The 25,101-nt window shown below is 41.3% G+C and overlaps 2 protein-coding genes across 2 annotated transcripts; both read right to left on the bottom strand.

Moving 5' to 3' along the window:
- Positions 1-4,884: 4,884 nt before the first annotated feature.
- Positions 4,885-10,285, bottom strand: crls1 (cardiolipin synthase 1). The gene is made up of 7 exons (XM_070841552.1): positions 9,695-10,285; positions 9,006-9,143; positions 7,831-7,960; positions 7,555-7,640; positions 7,291-7,359; positions 6,406-6,497; positions 4,885-5,469 (listed from the first exon to the last, which is right to left on the bottom strand). Exons 1-7 carry the CDS (start codon positions 10,154-10,156, stop codon positions 5,376-5,378), a joined length of 1,071 nt encoding a protein of 356 aa, XP_070697653.1. The 5' UTR covers positions 10,157-10,285; the 3' UTR covers positions 4,885-5,375.
- A 532-nt stretch (positions 10,286-10,817) lies between these two features.
- On the bottom strand, positions 10,818-19,462 carry mcm8 (minichromosome maintenance 8 homologous recombination repair factor). Its single transcript, XM_070841012.1, has 21 exons — positions 19,426-19,462; positions 19,078-19,326; positions 18,733-18,798; positions 18,511-18,593; positions 18,234-18,383; positions 17,872-17,969; positions 17,575-17,773; positions 17,347-17,432; positions 16,354-16,499; positions 16,142-16,216; positions 15,898-16,033; positions 15,506-15,536; positions 15,181-15,318; positions 14,919-14,979; positions 14,741-14,821; positions 14,276-14,471; positions 13,927-14,140; positions 13,632-13,841; positions 13,398-13,474; positions 12,535-12,724; positions 10,818-11,905 (listed from the first exon to the last, which is right to left on the bottom strand). The coding sequence occupies exons 1-21, from the start codon at positions 19,460-19,462 to the stop codon at positions 11,813-11,815; spliced, it is 2,616 nt and encodes an 871-aa protein (XP_070697113.1). The 3' UTR covers positions 10,818-11,812.
- Between the last annotated feature and the right edge of the window lie 5,639 nt (positions 19,463-25,101).

The following is a 25,101-nucleotide window of genomic DNA, read 5'->3' as shown; positions in this document are numbered from 1 at the left end:
AAATGTTTCCACACACACATTTACTTACACACAAGACTCAAGACACTCCTACTGCCCACACACTGGCACTCACACAGACAGGGGCGCACGCTTGCACAAACATAAACAGGCACATGCACTAACACACACACACACACACACCGCTCACTTGCACACACCCCAGTCTTCACCAGCAGATCTCCGTGCTGGGAGCTTATATAAGGGAGAGTGGGAGGCTGAAAGCTATTTCAGGACCAGAAAAGACGTAAGTGTGTGCGTGTGTGTGTGTGTGTACAGCTATCGTATCCATATGGATTTGTATTGGTGCTGCTGTGTGTGTGTAGGCCTGCTGTAAGGACCACAAGGACTCTGATTCAGTGGATTTCATAACCAGTCAAGTTTGAAGTGAAGTTTGGCTCAGAACCTCTGGCAGCTCGGAGAGTCTCTGTGCCTACGACGCGTTCAGTCACACCCCGGAGGTGCCTGCACACACATTTAAAAAGCAGCCATCCCGATGAGCTGCATAGCAACTGTAAACTGCCTACATGTTTACTTGTTGTAGCCACAGACATGTCAAGTGCATGCGGATGTTGTGGCAGCAGCATCCTCTCCCTCACAGCTCTGATAACAGCCTTTCCAAAGCTTTCTTTTAATCGCAGTCTTCTTCCAAAAAAAAAGCCTCCCTGAATCTGTCTAAATTTGATCTCTGGGAAACGTATTAAGGGGCTGTTTCAAAATAGCCCCTGAAGAAACTGTCCAAAGCGTGTTTCGAGTAAGAGCCTCTGAAAAGACACGTTGGTGCCGAAGTTTGGACTGAGAGCTGGATAACACCTGGGTGTTGTCTCTGATGAATGCTGGAGTATCATTTGAGGACTGAAATGGTAAGGAATGGTTTTAAATACTGACCAGGACATCCATTATCTATATGACCTGTCCTTAGAGGCCCACTGGGTAGCTGGAGCCAGTCCCTGCTGACATCGGACGAGAGGTGAGACACACTCTGGATTGATCGCCGGTCAATTGCAGGGCCGACGCATAGATACAGACAACCACTCACGCTCACACACATGGACAATTTAGAGTCACCATTAATGCGTGTCTACAGCCTGTGGGAGGAAGCCGAAGCACACGGAGAGAACCCATACATGCAAACTCCACACAGAAAGGCAACAGCTGGCTGGCGGGTTCAAACCCATAACCGCGTTGCTGCGAGGCAACAGAGCAAACCAAGGCATCGCCGTGGTAATATAAGGGATGGTTTCGATTTCTGACTAAGACAAAAAATCATCAAAGGCGTTCTGTGTGTAGGACCAAGGAAAAAAGAACCCGAAATCCCTCACATTGAGTATTATAGTCTTCAGGTAAGATGAAGTGTGGCTACAAGATAAAGAGATCAACAGTGTGCAGAATGTTTGGTTTCTTCGAAGAAAACAAGTCAGCTTTTGGTAAGAAGTAATAATGTAGAAACAATAGAGCAGAGGTATATGTAAAGCATTCTACCTGACTGAGCTTTGGCTAAGCTTCTTGTGTAACAATGTACAGCAGCAAAATAAAGCATTTCTGCAAGTGCTTGTGTCAAATTAATTATATATCCTGCTCAGAAACATGAGAGGGATAACAAAGAGTCCATCCTGGGATGTAGCTGAGCAGGAGATAAGCTCACTTTAGCGCTGGAGGAGACAGGATTCTCTCACTTGATGCAGGACTGACTGTAACAGTGAATGGTAGCCCGAGGGCCGTGCTGACATAAGCATACAGATCCAAAGTTTGTCCTTGTTAGTGTGATTCAGCCTGTCTGTGGGTTCTGGAGAGCAGGGCTGTGAAGTGTGAAGGCACACACTGGCTGCTCTCGCCTCCATCACTAAATCATCTGTAAAAGTGTCTTACCCAACTGGCTCTTGAAGCCGCTTCAAAATCTTGTCTCCTGTTCCCAAAACAAGGACGGTCTCTGGAGAGATCTAAATCTTTTTTTTCCTCCAAAGTGCGCCTTGTCGAAAATGGAAAAACAATTACGTTACATGATACCAACACAGGACCATGAAGTGAAATGAAACATAATTAGAAATGTATGAAAATAGACAAAAGACATTTATAATACATTTAAAAACAAGAAATAATCATATGGTTTTGGAAAACAGTTTTGAAGACTGATTTTTGGCCAAATTAACATAATTTCCACCTTTAGGTTGTCTCGATTCCTTTCTGCAGCCTCTTTGTGGTTAGACAAACATGTTTTTCTGCAGCTTTTCTCACTAAATAGCAGTTTGGAAGCATTTCAGTCAAGTCAATAAGGCACATTATGCAATACTGACTGACAGCACAAGTGTTACTCTGAAACTGCCAGTCACTGATACAAACATAAACTCAATACAAAAAACAGGGATTGTGTGCATCAGTAACAATCACATTTTCATCCCACTGTGTTGTAAAGGTCTCTGGACATCAGAGATAAATCAAGACAGATTCAACAAAGTTTTGCTGCTAAATTTGCTGACAAAATGATATTTTATTGATTTCTAAACTGTTGCTATGAAGCTGTGGCAAGATAGAAACCTTAATACTGGTGATGGAATATGACTAAATCCAATATTAATTTAATAACATTATAACATCATTACACAAGATTAATGCCATGATATGATTTCCTCCACAATGAAAGCAAAGGTGAGGGTGAATTAGGCTTCTATTATACACTGGAGGAACTCACCAGTCCAATGACACACTATTAATCATATGCTAATTAAGCTTAACTTCACCTCATTGTATGTCTTTTCTCTTATGAATGTATCCTGTACACAAAAATGTCATTTTTGCAAATACTGAATATGAGTGAAGTGCAATGCTGCCTGATCGGACACCCTGTAACCTACAATAGTTTTGGACCAGGAAATATTTCCATTTCACATTCAATCTACTCAAATATAAAAAGGCGAGTGGGAGTCATTTCCAGAGATGAGGGCATAAATTCTTTTTGAAGAACACCGGAAAAGAACATCATCAGCACAGTTTTAGGCTAATGGAGTCCTATTAAAATAACCAAATATGATTTCAGAATGTGCCGTTCTGACTGATGGCTTTCAGAAGAGGCAAGAGGAGCAGAAAATGTCAGATCTGCATGCGTTTTGGTCGGCAGCTGCTAATTTATGACCAGTGAAAGTTGTACATTTCACTTGAATTAAACGGGCCTATCAGATGTTTTCTAAAAGTGAAATACTGAATCTTATGGGAAACGTGTTTGCATTAAAAAGTTTGAAATACATTTATTTATTTTCCAGCTGCAGTTCATATTCAAGTAAATTCAAAAATGTTGTACTTTCCAAACAAATGACTTTACTGGGACTGAACCAAAAGTGTATGAATAAAAGCTGCCAATATTTGTCAAACATGATCGCATGCAGCCTGCTACAGTACAAGTTACGTTCACCACGAGAGCTTGCAAAGAAAAGAGCCCAAGCTTTCATCTCTGAGGCACTACTAATTAAAAAGCTTTCCCCAAACATTACATAAAAGCCTGTGGGGCATCATCTAGCACTTTCAAATTATACACTTCCACTCTGTGTTTTCAAATATGGACTTAAGTTACTCTTCTCTGAAAAAAAAAAAAAAAAAAAAATCAATAAAGAAAATAAATAAATAAAAGCACCAGAACGTCTTTAAACACTCATTTAATGAGCGTATGTATCAATTTGTTCCCAGTGATGGATATCTCATGTTAGAAGGAGACTCTTTTAAATTATTCAGCGAGGAGATAATGAGCAGACATCCCACACAAGGCCACGAAAACAACTCACCCAAGCCTGGCAGTCATCGGCACACGCTCGCTAATGAAACAGCATCACCCAAGCGGTGCAGAAAATTGCTGGGAAATAAGTGGAGGAGTTGACAAGGTTACACAGCCACGTTTCCCTCATCGCGCTAGTTTTCTTGAAGCGGCAAGAGTCAGAAAAAAACTGCCAGAGGAGTTCCAAGAAAAAACTGTCCAGTAGTATCTGGTGTTCTACCCAAGTCTCCAAATAACCTCTGGCTTATTGGGTTTATTGATCTTCAGAGTGGAAGAACTTGAAAGGAGGCGCTGCAGCATCTGTGGTTCTTTTTAAGAAGTGAGCAGGGGAATAGGTAGAGGATTCAGATATGAGCAGTGCACCTGAGCAATAGACATAAAGCAGTGCTGAATCAATTAGAGAAAACTGACAACAATTACTAATTTTACATCATTTATAAAACACTGACTGGTTGTCAAGTTAAGACATGCCGCCTTTGACTCTTTACTTTGGTTATCAGAGGCAGCACATTTCATTTAACATCAATGTGAAGAAAAGAATTCGGATTTAGTCTAGAACTTTTCATTCCCAGGCTAGTTGATGTTAATAGGCATTTTTCACTACTCCCAGTGTTTACTTAAAATAAAATATAACTACAGAATATTGATTATCCTCACTATTGATCAATCTGTCATTTATTTTCAGGGTATAAAGTTTCAGAGAATAGCGACAATGATTCTCACAGTTTCACAGATCCCAGGTGAGGTCTTCAAATGGAAAGGAAGCTGGAACAAGTAAATGTAAAGTATTTTGCTTGATAATTCACTCAAGTGATTATCAGAATTACACTCAATCAACAGAATAATTATTTCTGCCCTGCTGAATAAGGCGCTAGCATTAAGATGATGTTTTTAGGGCTGAGAACCACCAAACATATCAGGGCCAAGAGGGCATGCTGGTCCAGTGCGACACTGGTAGTATGCAGCTGCTTTTTTCTGCCCATCTTTAATCCTCTGATTGCTGATTTCAGATTTGTGTCTTATAAGATTAAACACGCATTTTTTTTTCCCCCTCAAAGAAAAATCAGCCCCATCACATGCAAACCCACACAGAGACAAATCAAAGCACATTTCCTTTTTTTCTTTTAATCATAAATCATCGGTCTACAAAACAGACAATCATGTGACAATGATTTTGTTGACGTTGTAAGCTCTTGATTGAAAAACTAAGAAAAAATAGAAGCTCTGGCCAGATCACTTAAACACTTGAAGTGTGTATATGAGTGTGTGTGTGTGTGTGTGTGTGTGTGTGTGAGTGTGTTTGAGTGTGTGTGTGGGGGCTTTGGTGGTCTATATTCTGTGTGCATGTGTGTGTGTGTGTGTCGTCCACCGCCAGTCCAGAGGCAGAGCGGCTGGTAGGCATTTCTGTAGTGTTGCATTAAACCGTCTGCAGCCTTGGTTGGTTTCCCTGTGTCATTGCCATGGCGACTTATAAATGGTTGTCGCAGCTACTTGGTTTCAGAGCTCCTGGCGATTGTCCATCTGTCTGTCCGACTTTTGCCACATCTAATCATTGTCTCTGCCACGGCCGTTCGCTGCTTTTGTTCTGCTTTCTGGGCATTTCCTGGTGTGGTTGTCATGGTGATCTGGTGTTTAGCACCTGGACAGTCTTGCGGCCGTAGTGCCAGTAGCTATAGCCTGATGCTGCTGTTGTCACAGCTGTAACATACCTGCAATGTAAAACAACACCTGATGTACAATACTGTAATTCAAACAGCAGCTTCTATAAAGCTTCCCAAATTAGTTTGTTTCTAATGCATCATTTTCCCATTGATATAGTTATGATTGTGTTATGTGAGGAAATAGTAGCCATCCTCCAGTAGCCAGTTATAGTTGATTATTTAACTGATGCATCTAAAATCAATGTATTGGATTATTATACTTGAAATGAAAGTGCAATGAAATTCAGTGCCCCCAGTGGTAGTATCAAGAAAGACACTGCAGTAGAAGCTTGATACTAAATGGTATAACATAGAATATTAAGCGTTTTGAAACATTTTACAGTTTTTTTCTTCCTGTTTTATTCAACTACAATTTTGTTTTGTTTTTTAAACTGCATCAGTTAAACAGAACTTTAATCACATCACGTTTACACATTGTTTTGTTAAAAGCCTACATTCATTTCGATAGCAAACTTGGGATTAACTTGTAGCTAAAAACTAATTAGTTTGGATGTTCATGCTACAAGTTGGTTACTGAAGCTTTCCTGGTTGGTCATAAACCTCTGAAATATCATGCCAACAACTGAGCTACGAAAACAGGGATGCCTGTTGTTTTGTAGACCAAATCAACAGTTTGCTGAATATGTTAAAAATCTGTGTCACTGTGACAAAATAAATTGTGTGTCTCGATTTGGATCTGTACTCCAACTCACTCAGAGTTGTACATCGAAATGAGTCAGCGCACTTAACCCCAACACTTTGCTGGAACAAACAGCATTTATGTGCTTGACAGAGATGAAACCGTTTGCATTCGAAAACCCTTTGCACAATGAGCGCTTTTTGTTGTAACCACTACACTGAAAACAAAAGGGCATTATGGATAATAAAGTCAAGAGGAAGAGACCTGCGTGTGTGTGCATCTGTAATCTAGAGTATGTGGCTTACCATAGGCACTGCAGCAGGACACTGTCTGTATACTGGAAGACTGGAGCAGCCAGAGATGCTGCTACCAGAAGGAGCTGGATGGCTGTGTTCACCTGACAATAAATAAATAAATAAATACAAATTCAGAACGAAAATATTATTTAAAAAAAAAAAAAGCACTAAAACATTTCACCTGCCTCTCCAACTAATGGAATTTGGCTCATTATTTTTGGGGAAAACATGCTGTGCAGGAGTTGTGGCTGGTTTCAAGGAACAAAACAACAGTTTTTGGCAGCAAAAAATAAACAAACAAAAATACTCCTGCCACCCATATTCTACCTAATCAAATGTACCATAATAAATTATGGTAATTATTTGTGGTGGAGCCAAAGAGTTTAAGTATTATGGACCAAGTATGAAGGGTTTTCAACATTTAAAGGAATTACTGACGTCTGAGTGTCAGCTCTGTAGATTTGGTGTCTTTCCTGACTGAACTGTTTACAAGCCAACATATTCACATGTGCAGCGACAACAATTCAACTGGGAATGATCAAACTGTAAAATTTGATTTGATGGTGATATTTGCTTTTTTTATACATCTGTAAATTCAGGAACAACACGGTTTGAATTTTAAAATGAATCAGTCGTCTGGCTGCATAAACAAACGTCTGTGTGGAGATTCTGGTGACTGTCGTCAACTAATTGTAAAGAGCCAGAAAACATTTCAACAAAATAATCACTTAAAATCACATTAACTCCTGCTCTTTAAGACCCCATTGATGCTAAACCTCCACTCTACAACAGAAATGTACAAAATGTTCAAAGTTCAGTGCACAGTAAGAGTGGGAGGCTGGTTTGTGTTAGTGTGTGTGGGTGGGAGTGTGTGTGTGTGTGTGTGTGGGTCACCTTGCTGAAGAGTGTCGGCTTGAGCTGTGCTGTGGTGTAGCAGGGGTTAAAAAACTTACTAAAGGTCACCTGGAGGAAAAAGAGAGAGAGATTTCAAAGTATATTCATTTCCTTACTCCACTATAGCACTTATTGTAATCCAGACTGTTTGTACTTTATACCTCCTTGGTCCTGCACCAAATGTACGTTACAGTCTCAGTGTGCAAATTCTATTTAACAAATGTTGTCATAGTGAGCTTGTTCAGACTGGATTGTGTGTCTCACCGGTGGAGGTACGGTCTTGTATCGGACCCAGAAGACAGCAGCTATCAAACCGATGTCTCTGAAAATCACCAGAGCCGTCAGTGGAGCTAAAACAGAGGACAACAGATAATCTTGTAAGTGTACAGTGTAATCACTGTTCGATCAGTCACATGAAATACAATAAGATGGAAACACAACAGCTGGACAACTGTCAGTCATTTTTTGCTCTCTTACACACTGAAATCAAGAAGATATAAGGAGGGAGCAACAACAACAAACACACACAGAGTCAAATACCTGGTATAAGGTCAGCATAGGTGAGACTGACATATAAAATACTGATGAGAATCTTATCAGCCAATGGGTCGAGAGCGCTGCCCAGAGCCGACTTCTGAGTGGGCCATGTTCTGGCAATGTAACCATCCAACTGAGTTTAAAAAAAAAAAGGAGATGGTGACATTAATAAATGCTTTTTAAAAGGTCTGAAAAATCATGTTTCAATATTGGTGACAGCACTGAAATTCACACATCGGACAGTGATATTAGTCTGGAGTCAAAGATACCCAACTCCCAACTGAATTTCAGCCTTGTTGCCTTGTTGTGTGCAGTGAGAGGGTCGGCACATCCCCTCCTTAATATCCATGCTGATCTACTGAGCCTGGGATGTCTTGATCATTATCAAACATGTTTAATGAACATCATTTTGTGGGCTGTCTTGTAATGTGGCTGGTTGAATGAGCCGATTTGTCACTCTGAGTGATGTCAGTGTAACCGGTGGTGTCTGACTCTGCGTTGTGTATGAGACAGGGACTCGGGCGCCGATAACTTTTGAAGGCCGTCTCTGCTTTATTTGCAGCTCCTGGCGACAGCAACGTATATACAAAATCCTCCGGTCAGTCTTCACAGAAACATGCCCCTCTCCCACGGAGACCAAGAACAAAAAGGGCCGAGGTAAAAGCGCGGGAACCCTTGTCATAGGGGGCAGTGTCACATCACAACAAGAACGTAGGGGTACAAACTAAAACTGAAGTTCCACATACTGACTCGGAGGCCCAACCTGTCAGGTGTTAACTAAATTAAATATAAATAAAATAAACTTAAGGTAACACAGGTTTTGCGTAATTAAACAATAACAAATCTATAATATATGTACACATTGCTTCTGTATAATTGACCCTGTTACATCAGGACAGAAATGATGCCGGCTAATGTAAGGTAATGTTCTCTGGCAGGATGACGTCTAGTCTTTTTAATCCAAGTCAGCTCAGTCTAAAAAGGGTTGAGACAGACATCAGTGCCAAATGAGTCCTGTTTTTCTAACAACTGTCTTAGTGTGGGTATTATGTGTTTATACAGAATTTCATTTTGACATAGTTTGCATGTGTAAAATATCCACAACCATTTGAATCTTTGAGACATTTGAAATTCTCAACAGATGAAAAATGGTCCGTCAGTGTGTGTGTCTGCATTACCAGGTCTGTAGCTCCGGCCAGTACGAACAGAGACAGACTGAGGTGAAAGTGCTGCTGGATGATCAGGTGACCCAGGAATGGCGCCAACACAATCCGACACACACACAAAAAGTTGGGGATTGTCCATGGGTTCTCATACTGCAGGAAAACACATCAGACACGTGCGTTACTCCATAGATCAACAGCAAGTTAAATAAGTCAGAAACATTTAATAATGAGAGAACAACCAGAGAGGGGTTCTGACTCTCTGCCTCCCTTCATTCACCAATAATGATACTCTATGAAAAGTTCCCAATCCACCAGGGAAAAACAACAACATTAGGGCCAATATTAGCCATCATGTCAGTCCCACTTATCAGTTTAGCTATAGCTAGACTTTGTACTAGCTACTTCACTTACATACACCCATTTTATGGTACTTTATACTTCTACTATAGCCCACATTAAGAATGATATAATGTATTTACTTGCTCCATTTCATATATGGACAGCCACTGCTACTAGATACTGTTTTACATCAGATTTTACATACAAATATTTGCACCATGTTTATGGATTATGAATCAGTGTAAATCCTACACTATCCTTTAATAAATAATATATCTTAGGTGCACTAACAGTCACGTGAGTGTACCTGCACACACCCCTCACTCCTACAGGTACCTGCAGCCCCTCAGCTCTGCACTCACCAGCTCTTTGAACTTGAACAGTCCTTGTCCCGGTACCGCACTGGCTTCACTCCGGTCCGCCGCCGTGGGGCTCTCCGGTGTCTCCTTCGCGTTTCCGCTGCAAAGCCCACGAGCTGTGGGGCACAGTAGAGACCGGAAACTCGGCACCAACCTCTCGTGACCTCCGCGGGCCACCGGGAGCAGGGCTGCCTGCTCGTGCCGGGGTGTCCCTTTGAGCTGCTGGAGGATCCCACGGCAGCACGCGGCGCTGCTGTCCGTCCCTTTGAGTCTGAGGAGCCACGAGCCGCTGAGCGGGGACTGCTTCAGCCTCGCGCACTCGGTGACAGGTGTGTGTCTTCGCCGCCATGACGCAGGCTCGAGCCAGCACACATCCGCACGCCTCGAGGACGACAGACAGCGGACATTGGCTGCGTTGCGGCACAACGGAGCGGAAATCCTCCGAAGACACATCATCTTCATCATCTTCTTCCTCCTCACCGGCCCTTCATTGCCGACCTGCTGGTCTGGTGCCGCCGGTACTCGTCTTCATGGTGAAGTTTGGTAGTCAGAGCCGACTGAGTCCCAGCTCGAGACAGCGGGCTGCCATGTTGCCGTAAACGGATACCGGACACCATGTCGTAAAATGACACTTTGGCTAACGAGGCTTTTATTTTGAAAACAGATGATGCTGTAACTTTATATCAGCAAAAGAAAAGCGTCAGAGGTAGGTTTTTAAGATAGCAAGTAAAAATGACCCGTAATCAAAAGGTTTTAGAGCTTTGTTGTTGATTTTAAAAAAAAGTAAATATTTCATGTATTGCGGTATTTTAATTTGAAAGTTTCAACTGCATTTTTTGTAACAGTGTAAAAACAATATGTTGAAATTTACAGGAAATTAAATTATTTATTAACTGAATGTTTAATGTTAACTACTTAAGTTCAAACCATATAAATAGAAACCAGAAACGGTATACAATACAGAACATTGACAACATTAACATAAAGATATGAGGCAAATACTGTATATATGCAGGATTTTAGATCAACATGCTTTTCCTTGAACACTTCTGGATTCCTGAAGCCAATTCCAAAATCAATATTTTTGTGAACATTAAAAAATTTGATAACAATATACTGGCAGCTTAATGCCACATCAGAACAGGTCTGCATTATAGGGAAGGTAATATCAGCACTGTGAATGTTCACTGTGTCAACATTTAAGTAGCAGTGAGATGCCACCAAAAGCTGAGTCCAGCTGAAACACAGAAGCTTCTCTACAGAGTGAGGACAAGCTGCATCACTACAGGCAGCTATATCAATTAAACTGATCTCTACCAAGCCACTAAACCCCATAAATTCATACATAAATATATACATGTAATTTTATATACATATAAATAATAATAACGTCTAAAATATAGCAAATTTTAACTACATTCATATAAGTTTTTTGAGAACAATCATCTGTGTGGTAAACAAAATGTATAAAACAATTCATAACAGTGAGACAGTATTATCATCTATTAATTATTTGTCACATGCAAATGCATCACTGTTTTTCTCAGATGTTCAGTGTACTGTTTAAGTACAACCTCAATTACCCACATTCAGTGACTAGTGTTGTTGATTGTCACCATATACTGTAAAAATAACACACAAGCATATATTTGGAAAAAGCTTTTACATCGTTATTAAGATATTGACATCTGTGACACACCTCGTCAGTATCGAGGTGCAGCACTAAATTACATTTGCCTCAAGTCTTAAGTAATGTCTGAAGTCCTACTTGACTGATGAAGTGCAGCCAAGTGACAGACAGTGCCAATCATACCGTGTTTTTGAGTTAATAATTACAGAACATTTCAGCAGAGATGTGTGTGCACTGGAGTCAGTGTAGTTTAGTTCTTCTTTTTAGCAGGAAGTTTGTGTTCATTCAGGAAGCTGTGGCTGCTGTAAGACAGAGGAGTTCATCTGTCCCATCTTTGTCAGTTGTTGTGGTTGTTAGGGTGGATGTTGGGTTACCCACAAGTTTGTTCCAATAAAAAGACATCCTTTTCGTACATCCCAATCACTGACCTTGTAGTGAGGTCTGCAGGAAGGAACAGGTGTGTTTTCTAAGTCTCTCGCACTTGTCAGTGATCAGACAGTCTGCAGCTGGTACAGCTTGGCTCCTTTCTTCAGCAGGAATCCCTGTTCATTCAGGGAACTCACCAGACCTTCAAAATCCATCACCTGGAAGGAATCAAACAAAGATACTGAATAAATAATGTAGCATGCACACAATGATAGTGTTTTTAGTGTAGCATCATTTTTTACTGCATGTATAAAACAATAACTAATGGCCTGAATTACTGAGAACGTTCGTGCTGGGAGAGACATTTCAACCCAGAGAAATCTTCTTTTTTCTCATTTCCTTCAGGTTTGCTTCAGAGGCTCCTATTGCATTAAGTGTATGAGTCATAGCCAAATAACCATGGCGATTTCCATTTACCTTGGAAGTCAGAGCTGGGAACTTGACAGAATTTGCAAGTTCCCAGTCAGAAATTTTAACAGGAACGCCCCCTGAAGTGGGATTTCAGACTCTTCACCAGCCCCGACATCCCAGCTCTGACTTCAAAATTCTGAGGTAAATGGAAATCACAGTTTTTCTCTGGTGGATTTGACACGCAACCTTGAATAATGCAATGTCTTAAACTGATCTGGGGCCCTTTTGAGCTCTGCCTCATTTGCAAAATTTGATTATGCCCTGCTTAAGTAGATAATTCCTCACAGACTGTGAGACTAAATTACATGGAGGTGTTTGTGCCTGCATGTCTGTAAATCTGGCGCTTGTGTATTTCACTGCATGTGAATGCTTTCACCTTGATGTTCAATTTGTCTGCCACAGATCGAAGCATCTGTAGGTCAAACTGCTTCTGATTGGTCCTCTGAGCATGCAAGTGCAGTGCGTTGACCAGTCGTTTTGCAGCGCTGCGCTGACTCATGCCTGACCCAAACTGAGAGCGCTCAAAGTCCAGATTGCCCACACCATCTGAGTATGTATCAGCCAGACTGTAAAGGAAAACACACACACACACACACACACACAAAGGGAGGGAGAGAGAGAGAAATGTCAGGACAGTAAATCCAACTCCAGGCCAGCACGACTAAAATAAAATCTCTTACTAGATGTCATCACAGTTATCAGTTCTGTAATAGTTTTGTAGTAATATATAGTTATCTGTGCTAGTATTTAAAAGTAAAATCTATATAGTATGAAATTAAGATTATTATTATTATTAAAAATTAAGACTTTTTATCATCTTTTATAGAGGACTAAATTGAACTCAATACACACAAACAGCTACCACAGATAAGAGCACAACATGTGGACAACTGTAACCTCTGATTCTTTAAATCTATTTGAGATAATACATTCACTAGAGATATAACAATGAATGGATTTGTCATTTGACAAAAATAATTTTGTCATTGATAATTGATGTATATAATTTCGGCCATATTTTAGTGCAAATGTTCCCTAAACTGAATATCTTTAAGTTGTGAAGTGTTGGTCTATCAGAACAAGCTATTTGAAGGCATAACATCAGGCTTTAGGAAATTGTGATGAGCATCATTCTGTATAGCCTGACAATTTATAGACCAAACGATTCATAGGTTGTTCAGTACTGAAAGTATTTGTTAGTGGCTGCCCTGATACACACACAGACTCCTGTAATATCACCTGTGTTTCATGATTTCCACCACATCCTCAGCATCACTCTTGGTAGCTGTCTCTCTGAGCTCCAACCTGGCTCTCGCCTGCATAAAAACACACAGTCAAACACCAAAGTACTGGGACACACACACACACAAAGGTTAGACACATTTAGTTTGCTGTCGCCTGAAACTACAGCAGAAAAAGAAGATGTTGCTGGTGGGTGAATACACTGACTAAACCAAACATATAGAAACCTACCTCAGTTAGTCTAATCAAAGACTCGAGCTGACGTGTGGTGATGGGTGTGGAATCAGCAGAGTGTGCCTGAGATCTCAGTGACAGGTAGAAATCCTGAATTGTCTGTGCTGCTTCATGAGAGAGCGATGGATGGACATACTGACGGGCATAGCTGATATACTTCCTTAACAAACATGCTGGAATGGGGTCAACACTTTCACCTGCAGAGATCTTGACAAAGATACACACATATCACTTAGATTCAAATGATTTGTCAAAGATATGTAATATGTAACAGTAATGGTTCATTTTCTACCTGCAAACGTTCAGACAGTGGCATGTCTGAGTGTTCCAGTAGGACAGAGGTCTCTAATTCACTGTTAGTCCTAGTTACTATGGCGCTGCTGGTTGTGCTTTTTCCTGCCCTGTTTGCCATGACGTGTTCTGACAGACGGCGGTCGTGTGACTCATCTGGGATGTCCAGGAGGAGGAAGATGACATCGAATCGAGAGAGAAGAGCTGAGCCCATTCTAAAGACAAGAATGCACAAGTGAAAATACAAGTCACTCACATGTATATGTACATTTACACAGGTCTACAGGAATACCCCCCAGCAGTTGTTAAAAACCACAATTCATTTACGGATTGATTGTTGACGAACTTACTTCAGATTTTCAGAAACAGTCTTGCCTCTGTTGTAATGTCCTCCGATGGGGTTCGCAGCAGCTATGACTGACGTTCTGGCAGGCAGAGAGGAAACTATTCCTGCCTTAGCCAGACTCACAGACTGCTGCTCCATGGCTTCTAACAGAGCCTGCTGCTGGTGTCCCAACTTATCAAACTCATCAATGCAGCAAATGCCTGAAGAGAACAGGGAAAGAAAGTAGCAAAGAGAATAAGGCCAAGAGAAAAGATATTTTCAGTATTTTTGAAAGAGGCAGGTATTTTCCATCAGTGGCCAAAAGTAAATTTCTAGTGTATTATTCGGGCAGAGATGACTTCAGACTAATACTTATGACTGGTGAGAGGACCCAAAGACCACCATAATAAATCAATAAACATTGTATGCACAAGACAGGAACAAATGCATGTTTTAAATGTTGAAATGTTTCCACTATCTTTCTTTCTACCTTGGTCAGCCAGCACCAAGGCTCCAGCCTCTAGAGCATAATCCCCTGTTCCTGCCTCTCGGGACAGAGTCACTGTTAGTCCTTAAAAAAACAAAAAACACAGTAAGTATTCATTTGTTTATGTTGTAACAGGTGTGAATAACACATTAAGGAAGAGTAGAACTTGAAGACAATTTACCTGTTGTGCTTGTGCTGTTGCCACACACATAGATTCCTCTAGGAGCCACATTACACACCGCCTACACACACAGAGCATACATGAATATGCAAGTTTACATTTACACACTGACACTGACTCTAAGACTAACATATCACATGCTTCAAAACATAAACATTACAACCTCAGATAAAGAGTAACAAAAGCACGCGTTGACCTTTTTTTTTCTTTTTACCACATATTACTGCCCTATTCAAAGTGTTAAATGTGTTTTCTGTTTTACCTGTAACATCTGACTTTTGCCCAGTCCAGGGTCTCCCACCATCAGCATGTGTGGGTCTCCTCTGACTGGGACGCTGTTCTTGCCCATCTGTTTCTGTCGGCCTCCAAACAACACCAAGGCTAGAGCAGCTTTCACCAGCTGAGGACACAGGAGAATACAGGATGCTAAGTCCAACTTTTATAATCATTGACACGTCAAGATGAGAAAAAATATCCTTTTTACCACGTGTGAGTGACATTGCTGTGATTAACCAAATCGTAAGTGATGAAAATGCTGTTGGTGGTCTTAATCTTGTTATAAAAGTGCAGTGCATCTCACAACTCACCAGGTGGCCGTAGATGACAGGACACAAAGAGCTGAAAGAGGCAAGAAGATCAGAGTATAATATGCCATGGTACTGAAAATGGAATGGCAAATTCAAAGATACAAGATCTGTATCATTAGATGGGGCAAAAATGTCTAGTTTGACCTGAGGTGGTGCCAGAAGCCATTTTGTCACCTACATCAATAGGTTTTATCCTCTAGACAGAGACCATTTTTGGGACATGGAGTCAGCTTGTAGGCTCAGCTCTACAAATTCTGGCTGGACTCAAATTTCACCAGTCTTAGCTGTATTTCCTTCAGCTCCAGGTGTGTTTGAGCTCAGCTGTGCAGCACAGAGGAATAAATTAAACTGAAGGAAAAACAGGAAAATAAGGTAAGTAATGAATATCTTACTGTACTACAAGTCTCAGCAGGTCAGGCTGTGACTGGATCTCCTGGATGGCATACAGCTCCTTCAGACTGAACTCCTCTCCTCCACAGTGATCTTCAAATGACCCTCGAGACCCCGGACCTGACTGGGACTGCTGACCTACATGTTGAGAAGAAACAACATCTTAATGCTCTGTTAAACCAAACAAAATATGGAACTGTTGTCCAATTCAAGTCCAGCTTACAAAAAATGCACAAGCTTTAATACCTTTAGTGTTACTGACGGAAGTGGCGTCAAGGTAGAGGAGGAACATGCACTGATCCTTAGTTCCCCGAGAAGTACCTGCATCGAAATAACAAGTGTTTAGTGCGTCAGCATTTTTAACTTATAAAGGTCACTTACTACCAGTTAAAGGCTAAAGTTTACTCCAAACTTAACCTCCCACCCTGTTCAGAATGTGTGTTTCAGTGTGTTCGTACCATCGTCAGTGACTCTCACTATCCCCGTCACTGTGACCGTGTCTCCAGGGACGCAGCTGTCGCAGAGGTCAGCCGTCAGGTGACACTCCACGGTCCGCGGGATTCGCCCAGTCTCCCGCTGCTCCCCTCCTATCAACTCCTGCACCCTGAAGTAGCACAAAACACAAGTACGTGAATGGTGACTCGGCATTGGAAATGATTGCTGCATTTTTGCATTCGAGTACATCCTGAGAAAAGCTGAAACTTTTTCCACAATATTCCACTTTTTAGTTGAGACAGCCCGCCATCTGCTAGTTTATAAAGCCAGACCGGATTCAGTAGCATCCACACTGATGCAGAAGTTATTTCTAATTATTACATCGCTTTGTTGAAGATTGATTCTGATTGGTTAATTACAGCAGCTTACAGTCTGTTATTTCTGTATGACATACGTTGCTGTGGGCGCTGATAGCAGAGGCCATGAAATCATTTTTAACTCAATAAAAGATCTTAAGTGTTTTGTGTCAAACTGTTGAATTCTTTAGTATGAAGCACGATAATGTCCAGCACGTGGCCGTCACTATGCAAAACTAACCCCTTCAGGATGATTTTAGTCCTGCTTCACCCTGTAGGGGTTTGTTTTGCAACAGTGACCTGTACATTACCCCTTATAGGTCACATACCACATGCTCCTGTAATTCAGGCAATGTCTTCCCCACTCACACTTTCTTATCAGAAAAACAGCTCATCTAAATGTATTTTCCCTGTTTTGATTTTTATTATTTTCATTTAAGAGACCTTGCTCTTGCCTACGTATAAATGGTGTCACATCTTACTTATGATCAGAAAGAATAACTTAATAACACCTCTCTGAGACCAGTGCTGGAGCCAATACATTACATTCTCTCTAGCCCTGAACTGACAATTGCAACAAGGATTTTAATCAGCCTCGTCTTGCCACAGCTTGTCACCACTGATCATTTATTTGTGCACATTGGCTTATGACATACTTACTTGATGATCTGCCAGTCTACAGTGTGAGTAAGAGGAGAACTGCGGTTGGGGGTGAAGGAGCGACTGCGACAGTCAGGTTGGATACACTAGGTGATAAAAGACACAAACACAAATTGAAATTGCGAAGTTAATCCGTAAATCTGATGTCAATGATGTTATGCGTGTAAGCTGAGAGGAAATTTTATGTGTGCATGCAGTATTACTGGTGCACACTGAGCTGTGGTGTACCTTGGTGGGTGTAGCATACTTCCCATGCTGCAGTGGCAGAGACAGTGTTTGCGAGCAGCCCAGACACCTGAAGGCCATCCTGGTACACAGAGGTCTGATACTGCTCACTCTGACCACCGTCCCCTTCACGCACACCAGACGCCCAAACACACTGGCCCGCAACGTCCGCAACGGAGTCAACGGTTCGTAGTTATACAGCCTGTGGATGATTCACGCAAATAAAGTCGCCTCCGGTCACGATCAGCAGCTGAACACGTGCCAAGTAAACAACTGATTGCTCTTCACTTTGCGCATTACCTTGCGCTAATGTGAGGGATGTTGATGATTGGTGTAGAGACAGGGAGCTCTTCCCCTTGCAGCTCAGCAGCCTGTTTCTCCAAATCTTTAGTCAACACCTGAACACACACACACACACACACACACAGATATATATCTCTCAGCAGAGGTCTCATATATCGAAGCTTCAGCTCTGTAGTTTTTACATTTAGAAAGAACTGCTCATAATGGCGGATAATGTGAAAAATAACATGCCAAGAATACATTTTCACATGAAATATTCATTTATTAAAAGTATTAAATAAACTATGGACATACATGGTATAATTCTGAAAGGCTGTGTCTTGCAGGTAACAACTACTGCAGCAACTGTGTGCACACACCTGGTGAATAGCCAATCCCAAACAGTTGAGTAACACCTCGGGCTGTTCCCTCAGCTCTGTGGTCAGATCAGGAAGAGCTTGACGCACTTTTTTGTCTCCTATCAAGTCTGCATGATCCACAAGAATGCTGCCCTGACGCTCAATCTCATCCTGTGCACAAACACACAAAAATTGTTCTTTAGCTGACACTGGAAACGAGACAGAAATGAAAGATGGTGAGCCCTTCATAGGTTTATTAAACAGAAAGATACACAGACAGACAGACAGACAGACTGACCTTGTCATACAGGTGAATCTTGGATGTGAAATATTTCTCGAACACTTTGATCTTCTCCACACTAGGTGAGCTCTCTATGAAGCCTGAACATAAACATTTAGACACACACATCACAGACGCGTAGCAAAAGCCACATTATCATTATCATGAGCACAATATGTGACCTGTGTCCACAGCATGCATAGCATCGTGTGAAACAGAGCTATAAACACACACGTGTACCTTCTGTGAAGTAGAGCGCCCATCCTTTGTATGGACACAGTCTGTCTAGAGTAGTCTGGACTGGGACTGAAGAAGCAGACAGGCAGTCAGGATTGAACAATATAACATGCCGCAGCTTTTCATGAACAATTTCATTTTCGCAGGGTAAACTGTAAGAACATGAGATGCTAATATTTGTCTTCGGCTCATGTAAAATGTTTTTCTCCCCCTTTCTCTTATTATGCAGCAAATGAAAACAGAACAGAAATAACATAAATCCTTTTTGTTAAAAAATTGTAATTACGTTTGCAGATATAATCATATAAGAGTTCATCATTCTGAAATGGAAAAGCAAATTAAACTCACCTCTCTGAGTGCTAAAGTTATGGTTTCCTGATCCTCCTCCCCCACCACCTCTCCACCTTCCTCCTCCTATTGCTCCCCCTGAGCCTCTTCCTCCACCTGCTGATCCTCCTCTCCACGGTCTGCCCCTCCATCCTCCACCACCACCCCCTCTCCATCCTCCACCACCACCCCCTCTCCATCCACTGCCTCCTCCTCCTCTCCATCCTCCCCCACCTCCTCTCCATCCACCGCTACCACCACCTCCACCTCCTCCTTCTCCTCTCCCCCCTCCACTACCTCCTCCTCCCCCTCGTCCTCCTCCTCCTCCTCTAACCCCTCCACCACCACCACCTCCTCCTCCTCTCCCACCCCTCCATGAGCCTCTCCTGGATTCCTCTCCACTCATTTCTTTCCTAGGACAAAACAAGGAGAAGTGACAAAACATGAATTAGTGAGAATGATAGCAAAGTACAAAGAAAGATAGTTTCTCCTTTTAGTCAAACATTCATCAGCTACATGTATTTTATCAGCCAAGCACATCAGAGCAACGTCAGAACACAGGTGGATCTTTGACAAGCACACAGATGCTGAAAACCACGTAGCACTCGTTTGTAACAAGTGTCAAAATAAACCATTAGCCCGTTTTCAGTACTCGCCTTTATCTTCATGTTTGACAACATTTGAATGCTTTTTTAAACTGTTTGTACCTCTGAGTAACATTCGCTTAAACGGTCGTGCAGCTTTCTCCCAATTCCCTTTTCACCATTGCGAACTCCGTTTAAAAAACTGTGAATTTAGTGTCAACTCAACAGACTGAACTAAACCCTTAAAGTTTCGGCACACAAATAAGTTTATATCATCAAATTTCCAACATTTATGATGCGTCTGTTCGTACTTTTAGCTACTACCCCTTTAATTTCACAGGACTAAACAACACATGTACAAACACTGTGTTTATTAAGACACAGTTCTGCGTGGTTTACTGAATTAGCAAACTAATGCCGAATTTTCTAAAGGACCCCGTGACAGTGAAACATGTCCTACATTGTGCTCAGTTCAACTCTGCTTTGCGGTTTGTTTTGACATCGTTTGTCGTTGTTAGCTAGTATGTCTGTTATTGGTGATAGTTCACTAATCTAATGTTCCGTTGAAACCTTTTGATAGAAATAGTTAGGCGGATACAGACCTTTCGTTTGGCCTTTTGAAGAACAGTTGAAGACAATAACACGTTTTTGACCTACATTATAACTCAAAATGTCACAGATTTGTGAATGTTGTTAACTCTTACCAGCCTGTCAAACTTCCCTCCACTGACTGTAAAGCTTCTTCTTCTGCTATTAAGTCCAACACGGTAGCTTCTCAGACCCTTACTGCCCCCTGGAGGACATCACAGGTACTACATATAATAATATAATATATTTATAATATAATATAATATAATATAATATAATATAATATAATAACAATTCCCTTGTGTTTTCCTCCAGTGTTTAAAGAAAATAGACCTGGTGGTTAATTCATGTACCAGCTCTAGTTATGCAACTCTAATGATAATATGGTAATATAAAATAATATGATATTTTATTATGACAACAACACCAACAACAACAACAACAATACTACTAAGACTACTACTACTAATAACAACACTAATAATAATACTACTGCTAGTTGTTTTGGTTCACCTGTGCTGTTTCAATGCAATCCAACACAACATATCTGCCACAACTTTTAAGGCGTCTAATGTAAGACAAATCAACGACTTAAGGTATATCATTTGTTAAGCAATTTAACACTAAAGACCTGCTATCTTGACAAGTGTATCAGCCATTGTAAACTAATGTCTGTATCTCACAATCAAAAACATTACAATGACCTCTGGAAAGCCATTTGACTCATCAGGTAACCACATGAGTCTTTAACAATCGATAAAACCCAACACTGAGGGATATTTAAAGGATGTTTGCTGCATTAAACTTAATGACAATGATCTTCACAAAAAAATAAATTTGACACAATCATCTACCGCCATCTTCTGGATATATTCTGTCATTACAGTTGTTTAGCTTTTATTTCTTCACAGACCAACGCAGATGATGCCTGTGGGCCAGTGTAGAGGAAACACACACACACACACACTCCAGGGTTGTTGGGGGCAGAAGAAGGTTGAGTGGCTTCACTGCTTTCTCTCTCCTCTCTCTCACACACATGCACACACATTTGTGAGGACCCTCACTGACATAAATGGGCTCAAGATTAACTGTGTTGTTGTTGCACAAAGTGGGTGCTGTTAAAACAAAATGCAGTTTAGCATCTAACCAGAAAGTGCGAAGACTCTGAAATTGGTCCATTTAAAGTTGAACGTATGAGAGCACACACACCAACACACACTTAAACATACACACCTAGACACACACACCTTCTCAAGGGAGTGGTTTGGAGGGGACAGAAAGATAGAACGAACAAGGAGTAAAATCAATACCTGAACTACTGTGGCCTGGAGTAGTTAGTGGTCATAGCAGAGGGCTGAGAGGGATGGATGCACACAAACACACTCTCATTCACACACACGCACACAAAGACACTCACACACCGAGTGTTGGTAAGGTCAAAAACAGCTCTTGTGAGGCAAACAGAAATAAAGGCAGAGCGAAAGCTATTTCTCCTTATTCTCCCACTTATCGTTATATTTATAATGCTGAGTAATGAAATCACGACTCCTCTGTTTTCTGTGTGTGTATGTGCGTGTGTGTGTGTGTGTGTGTGTGTGTGTGTGTGTTCTCTCTCATCTCTCCACATGCAGTTGTCTCGGTGGCGTTATCTTTGTGATGATAACTGATGTTTTGCGGAGAGAGAGAGAGAGACGGAGAAAGTGAAGGGCTCGAGGAGAGCCAAACAGAGATGGATGCAGAGACAATGAGAATCTGTGCCACTTAGCAAAGCATTTAATCTCAGCCCGAATCAACAGCAGACGTCTCACAAAATCGATTGAGAATTCGAGGTGATTTAGCAAACAAGAACAGATCATTTCTCAATGCGGTTTGTCTTTCAGCCAGTGTTCGTGACCCCAAAGTTAAGCAGGCCGTGGATCACTGCAGGTGGGTTGTGACATGACAAGAGCATCGATATGTTTTAAATGAGCCTCAGTGACAGGATGAGACTTCATTACTTATGTGTGTGTTAGGGAAGCTCTGTATAAAGTCAGCCTCTCTAGAACTGTTTGAAGATGCTTCCTCTCAATGATTCAATCAGTTTCTCACCTGGAGTTTGAGTTTGTGATAGCGCTAGCCCACCATGTATTTGTAGTTCCTTACTGGGTTTGTAGTTGAAAAAGAGCCAACGAAAGCAATAATATGTGGATTACAATATCCAAGCAATGGGTACAAGATGCCCCCCCACAAGTATCGCATTGCACTGTGATCAATTGTCGCTCCGGGAGCTGCAGCACAGGTCGATAGGTGCTGGCAGGCGGGCGTCACCTGTTTGCAGCAAAGAGAAATTGAGCTGTCACACCTTTTTCTTCATTGTTTTTAACATCTTTCTCTGTGTGTGGAGACCATAGGCGCCTGAGCAATGGAGCAGGCAGAGCAGATGGTCATTATTGAAGGCTCTGTGTTGTAGGAAATGGCATTTTCAGGTATTAATTACATGAAAATTTGTTTTGATATACCTTCCCTTGCCTGTCATTAATTACACCCACCCCCCTTTTAACAATAACTAGGTGCCCATGGTGGAGACTAACTGGGAGAAGGGGCTGCAGATTGTTGGGAAAACACAGCCATACTACAGCTATGCAACAGTCAGAGTCAAGGCAGTTCATTCCTGAAAGCTGGGAGGATCGAGACGCCTGGATGGAGGCTAGTAAGTTAAGTTCAGTTAAATGTACTCCTGCAGTTTTCTTTCTTTTTTGTGTGAAAAAGCCACAATAACCAACTACAGGTGTCTGCCTGCTCAATACTCTAATCAATAAAATTGGCAACTAACTGGCAAAAGATAGGAGTAGGCCTACTTGGCAGCTTAAGATCTAGTTGTTTCACTCAGGAGTTGACAGACAGCAGAATAGAGCTATCAGGGGGAGTGGATATCAAACAGCAAAAAGCAGGTTCTAGATTCTCTTATAAACATATTTCAAATTAATCTGATGGAATACGTTTTTTTTGTGGAAAATGACACGATTACAGTATAAATTGGTGAGAACAATGGAGAGTTCCATGTTGTCTTTTTTTGATAATACCACTATGGTCCAATCCTAAACATTATGGTTTTAACTGCTAAGTTCTCTGTAACTTTTCAGCGTACAACACTTCATGGAAACAAGGCTTGGAGTTGGTGGATGCTATATGACTTATTGAATACAGCCAACATTTTTCAGTCATTACCCGACTCCAGGCTAAATACACCATGGTCTAATCTGGATTTATCATCCTCTGTGGCATTGTTTCTAAATGCATCCCCAATGAATTGCAGGTGCTGAATGGAACTGCAATATGAAAACCAAACGGAGAGCCATGGTTTTGTCCCCAGTTAGACAGCTGTCCAAAAACAACAGGATAGGTTCAGTCTGCACTTCTATCTTGCACACACACACACACACCATTAAATGTAAAATAACCTCCAAATAAACATAAGCACACACGAAAATAAAAATATCAACCCAACCCACACGCACAATCTGGAAAAAAAACAAAACTTCTCTGGCAATTTGCAGCCGAGCCCTGCTGACATTTCTGTCTTCTCTGCAGGCCACCAGACTACAATTACAGATGGAGGCATTTCAGCTGTTATCTGAGAATAACATATGCATGAGGACACCAGCAGTGACTCAGAAACACAGGAACCTGCCTCCTATGGCCCTCTGTGAGCAGCAGCTCTTTTCTTAGTTTAACTGTCAAGGATTGCGCAAACAAGATTTTTTTTTCTTTCCCTCCAGCTCTCTGCAATTTAAACATAAAATGACTCTGTGACACTTCTTTGCTCCCTGCTTTTCTCTCAATGCCTGTCTTTAAAGGAGAGACGAGTAATCATCTCTCCTTTTCACTCCGAGGAGTGAAAAAAGAGCAATTAATGACCTCTGTCTCCTCTCTCCACCTCCCCTGTCTCTCTCTGTCTTTCAGGGATGCAAAAGGTGAAACGATATCTGTCAAACTTTTTTTTCTCCCCTCTTACTTTGCATTTTTTCCTTTCACCATCCTTCATTACTCTGTGGTGTACACAGTTACACGCACACACACATATACACACACACACAAATACAAACTGCACGTACACACACAAGCGCACATCTTAAAGACAGTACTGTAACCCTACCAACCTAACACACAGACACACAGACACACACAGACACACACACACACTCACACATAAAGAAAAGCACTTATGAAAGAAAATTGAATGTTTAAGATTGCTGAGCAAGACCTGAGTAATATTTTAGTTAAACGTCTTTATTGACAAACCGTATGAGTGTGTTTGTGTGTGTGTGTGTGTTTTATGACTGCATATTAACTCTGAACCTCAGTGGGTCTGTTTCTTCATCTCAACTAATTTGTGTTTTTACTGCACACTAATGGACTATTATGAAAAACAGACACACACACAAAGTTGTAGCAGTTGCATTGTGTATGTGTGCATATGTTTGTATGGGTGGTTGGGGAATGTGTGTGTGTGTGTGTGTGTGTGTGTGCGCGCGCATGTCGACTTAGCAAAAGAGCTGCTTTCAAATCATCAGTTTCAAGCGGTGAGGATAGATTGGTTTTAACTGAATTTACGAAATGAGCCCCTGCTTAAGTCATTCAATTAGATTTTTATATTTCCCAAGAGGCAACAATTAGCTCCCAACAAGTGCCACTTTACAAGACCCTGATTACAATTGTAGAGCTGGAATTAAATGTTCAATTAGCATTGCATTGTATAGATTTTGGAGGGAAACGTAAACATGTTACTCATGGTAATCGTTCCCCATTAATGAGTTTGTTATTTGAATTTCGATTAGAGTTCTGAATGAACTCTTTACTAGACAATGTTGGCTAAGGAGTGTGGGAAAATATG

This window comes from Pempheris klunzingeri, chromosome 12 (assembly GCF_042242105.1).
Source record: "Pempheris klunzingeri isolate RE-2024b chromosome 12, fPemKlu1.hap1, whole genome shotgun sequence".
In the NCBI taxonomy this organism is placed as follows: domain Eukaryota; kingdom Metazoa; phylum Chordata; class Actinopteri; order Acropomatiformes; family Pempheridae; genus Pempheris; species Pempheris klunzingeri.
The sequence above is the reverse complement of the archived record's forward strand: the minus strand, read 5'-3'. Positions and strand labels throughout refer to the sequence as shown.

Coding starts and splice junctions, on each gene's coding strand:
- mcm8 (XM_070841012.1), bottom strand. CDS start 19,462: ATGAGTGGAGAGGAATCCAGGAGAGGCTCATGGAGGG. Junction 18,799..19,077: donor TAACTTTAGCACTCAGAGAG/GTGAGTTTAATT, acceptor CTGCTTCTTCAG/TCCCAGTCCAGACTACTCTA. Junction 17,970..18,233: donor TGGGATTGGCTATTCACCAG/GTGTGTGCACAC, acceptor GTGTGTGTTCAG/GTGTTGACTAAAGATTTGGA.
- crls1 (XM_070841552.1), bottom strand. CDS start 10,156: ATGATGAAGATGATGTGTCTTCGGAGGATTTCCGCTCCGTTGTGCCGC. Junction 9,144..9,694: donor TGTTCAAGTTCAAAGAGCTG/GTGAGTGCAGAG, acceptor GTTTTCCTGCAG/TATGAGAACCCATGGACAAT. Junction 6,498..7,290: donor AGCCGACACTCTTCAGCAAG/GTGACCCACACA, acceptor ATTTATTGTCAG/GTGAACACAGCCATCCAGCT.